General features: G+C 45.9%; 2 protein-coding genes across 3 annotated transcripts in view; both read right to left on the bottom strand.

Moving 5' to 3' along the window:
- The window catches only part of sf1 (splicing factor 1), a 21165-nt gene extending 19961 nt beyond the window's left edge, over positions 1–1204 (bottom strand). Inside the window, exon 1 of the mRNA XM_015402027.1 lies at positions 809–1204. Within this exon, the coding sequence (XP_015257513.1) occupies positions 809–1070 (262 nt within the window). The 5' untranslated portion in view covers positions 1071–1204. The remainder of the gene's footprint in view (positions 1–808) is intronic.
- Positions 1205–3322: 2118 nt separating this feature from the next.
- taf6l (TATA-box binding protein associated factor 6 like) overlaps positions 3323–5980 on the bottom strand; it is a 9011-nt gene continuing 6353 nt past the window's right edge. For both annotated transcript variants that reach the window (XM_015402024.1, XM_015402025.1), the window contains exons 6-12: positions 5643–5737; positions 5485–5559; positions 5179–5399; positions 4808–4940; positions 4569–4697; positions 3991–4487; positions 3323–3919 (exon numbers count right to left, since the gene is read on the bottom strand). In XM_015402024.1, the coding sequence (XP_015257510.1) occupies positions 3583–3919; positions 3991–4487; positions 4569–4697; positions 4808–4940; positions 5179–5399; positions 5485–5559; positions 5643–5737 (1487 nt within the window). In that variant the 3' untranslated portion in view covers positions 3323–3582. The remainder of the gene's footprint in view (positions 3920–3990; positions 4488–4568; positions 4698–4807; positions 4941–5178; positions 5400–5484; positions 5560–5642; positions 5738–5980) is intronic.

Here is a 5980-nt window from a genome sequence, read left to right as displayed (position 1 = left end):
TTGAGTATTAAGATGCACCGATCCATTTTTCCCAATCTAATCCAAATAAGATACATTATAAAAATACTAATGTTAAATTATTTAAACCTCAATATGTGAGGAAAGAAATCATTATGACAAACAAAAAAAGGTAAAAAAAAAATAAAATATTAAATCACTAGTCAATCCAATCCAGCTAATTAGTCAATATCCGAGCCAATTTCTGATCCTTTTCCTGAATATCATTGAGTTTCTAAAATATTTTCCTGGGTATCGATATCAGGATTAAAGTTTTACTTTATTGAAAACCCAAATCACAAGTGGGGGGGAAAAAAGCTACAGGAAAACCCAAAATTCACTGTTATTGATAGTGGTTAAAACACAGTGACCGTTACAAATACAAGTCAAATGATACTTATTCCATTTACTAAGGGAAAATCAAAGTATATTTTCTAAAATATTCATCCCATCTGCACAAACCCAGAAACCTAAAGAGAAATAAACAGAGATATTATAACGCCTTTAAACCTTGTAGATCGGGGGACGCTGCAGGCATCAGTGCTTTGTTGACGTGCCGCAGGATGCCAACTTCGGGTCTTTAAATGCTAAACACCTCAAGAAGTCAAGATTATTGTCCGTCTTTGTCGTTTAGGGGGTAAAAAAAGCTCCGCTTATTATTATCAGCAGATATACAAACACTATGAGGACAGATACGCTTAATGAAGAGGCTGCTAAGCAGAGTTAGCAAACGGCGCGGACTCCATTTCATGAAGGCCCTGTTAGCATGGGGCTAACAGGTTAGCATGGGGCTAACAGGTTAGCAACTTACCAGTGTTGGCCATTCCGGACCCCGCGGATGTCTGTGGCTGAGCCTGGGTGGAAAAATTAGTCCCGGGATTAAACTGGTGCGCCTGAGAGAAGGCGGCGTTGGGCATGGAAGCCGGATAACCCTGGAGGGAAGAGAACGAGCCAGGGGGGGCCGGGGTCGGCATCAAGCCGTTACCCGCTCCGGGCCCAGCTTCAAACCCGCGTTTAGCACCGATACTGGGGTGCAACTTCCCAAGGGGAGTTGCATTCGCTCCAGTGGCCATTTCCGATTAAATGCCCTTTAAAATGGCTTTTAATCGATAACCCTCAAGTTTACTCAGTAAATGGTAAATTTAAATAAAGTAAACCCGCTGGAGCGGTCCGCAGCACCTGCGTCTAATGCTTTAATCAAAATGGCGACCGACGGGATCCTAAGGGGCGATCCCAAATGACACGTCTTAACAAGACGCATTGCTATTGGGCAGCGGGACCCCTTCATTCTGGGATTTCATTGGCTAATTTGCTATTTTTTTTTTCTGATTGAAAGACGCCCATTCAACATTCTGGAAGAATCAAAAGGCACGAAGGTATGGAAGCCCGTTTCCGCCACTCTGTAAAAAAATAAAAATAAAAAATAAATCTCAATATAATGAGATAGTATCTCATAATGAGATAGAATCTCAATATAATGAGATAGTATCTCATAATGATATAGAATCTCAATATAATGAGATACTATCTCATTATAATGAGATATATATATATATATATATTTTTTTTTTTTTAATTTTTTTTTTTTTATTTATTTTTTTTAAAGAGTGGCGGAAACTGGCTTCCTCTCCACTGTCGCTACAAGCATGCTTAGTGTGAGGGATTGCTGAAGAGTCAATGAGTCGATGCAATCAGCTGGTTTTCCTTAGATAGAAAACTTTGAATCAATCTGACTGGATGATCTGGTGAACTGGAAAGTGACCTGAGATGACATGTGTTGTGAATTGGAGCTATAGAAATAAACCAAATTGAACTGAAAAATTCATCACTAATTTCAAAGTTTCATTAAATTTTGCGTATTTTTTTTTTACCAGTTGTTGTAGGTGTTGATAGCTGTAGGCAGGAAGGAAGTCTGTCTTGCATCAGAGATAAGCCTCTGACTGAAGACACTCGATGATGTTTAACAGTCTAATGAAGAGGATGCTCACTGTTGTCCATAATTTTCTTCACTTTATGAGGAATTCTTCATTTTTAAATAATCTTCAGAGGTTCTAGAGTAGTTCCTAGAACAGAGCCGACCTTCTTTATCAGTTTGCGGTATCGGCTGTTGATCAAGTCCCAGTGCTGTATCTGGTGTTTGTCACAACGCGCTATTATCCAAGTCATCTTGAAAACATTCTTCTTCCAAATATCGGCTACATATTACGGGTTTTTTCTCTGGCCAGAAGTTCGATGGCAAATCCTCCCTCTTCAAGTTGGCGATCCAACGACCAACCCGTCCGTGGAGGATCAGGAATCAGAAAGGTGGAATAACTCTTTTTTTCCACTTTTACCCGATGTATTCCAGCATCCAGCTGCCATGCACGTGGGCATTGTCAGTTTCACTATAGCTCTGGTGAATTTCAATGGTGAAGTCCTCTGGAAATCTTCAATAATTGTTGTTGATTGCAGATGTGTCTAGTAGTTCCCATTGATTTAGCTTGGAAAGCGGGGAGAATGGCGCCCATTGAGCAAAACTCTGTATCAGTGCGCGTGTCGTTTCAAGAATGTCTTATGACCGATACAGGAGTTGTTTCTAACTGACTCAATAACCCGTCTTAAAAAAATATATCCCTTGACATGATGCATCTGTTAAAAAAATGTCTCATCTTTTGCGGTTTATCATTAAAATTATTCTGAATTTTGGAGCAGTATTAAAGAAATAGGAATGTTTCAGCCATTGCGTTTGTGTTTTAATTTCCCCATTTTGTCATCCTTTTCCTCTCAGTTATCACTCAACTTATATGAATTAAAGTTAAAATTCAAATTTACTCTTAGTTTATTTACATTTTCCCCTAAATGTTCGCGCTATACGTCTACACTATTTATTGGGAGCATCTAAAAATATCAAAGATATTTTCAATTTAAACATAGATATTAAATAATACTATATAACCTACAATAATTTCAATGATATCATTGTTCTAGGTAGGTCATCAAATCTATTCAGTTTAGTCCAATCAGCTGCCTGTAGTGTCTTTAAATGTCCAGCAGGTGTCAGTATTCTGCAAGATAGTATCAACATATTTTGGCTTCAAGATGCCTCACTAATCCTCATTAGCGCTAGGCTAACCGCACCGTGACGTCACTGCCGCAAGATGGCAGGAGGGAGGGAGTTAATATATTTTGGGCAAAAATGGCCGCTCCCAGACTCAGTGATCACGACAAAAATTATTTATTTTTACTGATTAACGCTAAATTAATTAAATCACCGCGAACGTATTAGTTTTAGGTATAAATAATGATCCATTGATTATTCTTTGCTGACCGGACTTTTCCTTTAATAAGAAAGTCAAAATTTAATCTAACTTCGATATATTTTAATGAAAAAAACTCTAAATCAGTAAAAAAATGAAAATAAAAAGATTCAGTCGCATAAAGAAACCAGATCCCAACAGGATGCAGACCAGAGTGAACCAGAGGTGGGAAAACTTTATCTTTCTGAACAAACATTTAGCAAAAGGATCAAAGTTGATGAAAATAAAAGTTTTTTCTACAAAGTCTCCAGATGATCTTCCCGCCAAGCGGAACATCGTCGACATCTCGCTACAGCGGCAGGTAGAGCGAGTAATGCGAACACGTCCAGCGGCGCACAGGTTTGCCCACCCGGCCGATCACGGGCAGTTTGTGGGCGTAGGCGCGGGGCGGGTTGGCCGGCAGTGATGACATCATCATGAAGGTGGTCTGAAACGGCCGGCGGCCCTGGCAGCGTCGCCCCATCGGCCTCCCTCCGATGACGAAGGAGAACGCCGGTGGTCCCGACTGTGGGGAGATGAAACGAGCCTTGGGGAAAACGTCGCGTGGAAGACCGGCGGAACGCTGGCCGGAACGAGAGGAGGACGACCTGGAGCGCTGCACGGAGGAAGAGGAGCGAGCCAGAGACCTGGAGCGGAGAGAAACGGGTCAAACAAACGAGCTGATGTCACATCTGGTTCTGGTGGGGTGGGGGCTTACCTCCCTGCTCCTGTGGCGGCGAGGCTCGGAGGAGGGGGGTCGGTGCGGGGGCTCCCGTCCTGTCGCGGGCTGATGTTGAGGTTGGCGGTCAGCTGAGGCATTTTACGGGCAGTGTCGGGGTTGGCGACCGGGCCGAGGGGTTCCTTCCGGGCTTCCCTGGCGCAGGCCGGAGCGCAGGGCGGGTAACTCCCAAAGCCGGGTCCGGTGCTGAACCTGACGGCCAGGCTGTCCCCAAAGAAGGAGTAGAGCTCGCTGTACATCGCAGGAAGGGGGACCGGGGACCACTCCTCCCACGCACAGCCGGCCCCGCCCGCCTGGAGGTGACTGGCGATCCCCAGAACCGCCTCTGACAGCGGCTCTGAAGGAGGACTGAGACCCGGGGAGCTCACTCTGTAGCCGCCGGATCCCAATACGGAACCGGGCTGAGCGCCGGGGCCCCCCTCTGCTGTCTGGGACAGAGACAGAGCCTTCATCTTCAGCAGACGCTCTACCGCCACCTGCAGGCAAAACAACAACGCCTCTTTAATGGTTCGGACCAAACGGGTCACTTTAAGCGTAAAAGTTCTTTAAGTTCTGACCAGGATGGCTCCGTAGACCTTGTGTCCATCTGCCTTGACCTGCGCGTTGGACACGGAGTAGTCGTCCAGAACCGCCTGCAGGTTGGCCCAGTAAGCAGGGAGGTGTGGGAACAGAACCCTCTCCACAGCCTGAGGAACACAGAGGGATCAGTCGGACCTGAACGGGTCCCAGCTTCACTGAAGCTGCAGAACATTTAGAGGGAAGAGAAACTGTTTGGATCAGAACTCAGAGAAGCTACCTTCCATCCCAGAGCGTGGAGTCCCACCACAGCTCCGTAATGGGAGCAGAGCGGCCTGACCGGGTCGGACAGAACCTTCTGCAGGGAAAGAAGGATCTGGTGGTAGAGACCGCTCACTAGATCGCCATGAGTCCTGGAGAAGAACCGCAGACTGAGCGGGTGAAGATCATCCATCCATCCATCATCCATCCATCATCCATCAATCATCCATTATCCCTCCATCCATAACTTTCTGCTCTAAATTCTAAATTAAAATCTTGGGACTTTAATGATGGTCGTCCGTTTCTGTGAACCTGCGTCTGTGATTTTTGACACAAACATCGTTTGAAACCCTGACAGGAGAACCAGGAATAAACTGGAGATATTCCCACCAGAAGATGTGGCTGAGGAGCAGGGCTGCGTAGTCCCTGAGGGTCCAGTGGTCATTGAGGGGGTTGATGGAGGCGGCCAGTGGCTCCAGGATGCAGTACATGACGCTGGACACCAGGCTGCGTACGTACGAGCCCAGGTACAGGTAGGGGTTCTGGACCAGGCTCTTCACCATGTGCAGGAGCCTGTTGAGCTGCTCCAGATCATGGCTCACCGACTTCACCTGCAGGGATGACGCTCAGATTCAGATTAAATTCATCAGAGTAACAAGAAGCGAGGCGATCGGTTCTAGGATGGGGGCAACCTACCCCACTGATGACGTAGACAAAGTAAGGCAGCAGGGCGGCGATCTTGGAGTTAGACTGGAGGTCGAGCAGAGCCGTCTGAAACGCACAGAGGGGTCAGACAGAGGACAGGCGGCGCCGTCTCAGCCAATCAGGGCTCATCATCCTCAGCAGCTGCTTACCTTCATGAGGTGGGGGTCCTCTCCCAGGATGGCCCTGGTGATCTGCTGGTAATACTTGAGGAGGTCGTCTGACAGCGTCTGCACCGCGCTGGGAACTGTGGGGATATATGGGATGTAGAATAATCCGCATGGATGGATGGATAATCCCATCTATCAGATTACATTTGATTTCAACCATTTAACTAATCACGTTTGCTTAGTTTTTAAAGTCACTTCTGTCCACCAGAGGGCGCCACTAGTTGCCTCTTTTTCTACCAGCTCCCAGATCAGCTTCTCTGATTGGTTGATGTGATGCGTGGTTCTAAGCAGAGATGGGAAGTAGTGAAGTAAAAATACTT

This window comes from Cyprinodon variegatus, unplaced genomic scaffold (genome assembly GCF_000732505.1).
Source record: "Cyprinodon variegatus isolate N-32 unplaced genomic scaffold, C_variegatus-1.0 Scaffold1287, whole genome shotgun sequence".
NCBI lineage: Eukaryota > Metazoa > Chordata > Actinopteri > Cyprinodontiformes > Cyprinodontidae > Cyprinodon > Cyprinodon variegatus.
This window is presented reverse-complemented; position numbering and strand designations above follow the sequence as displayed.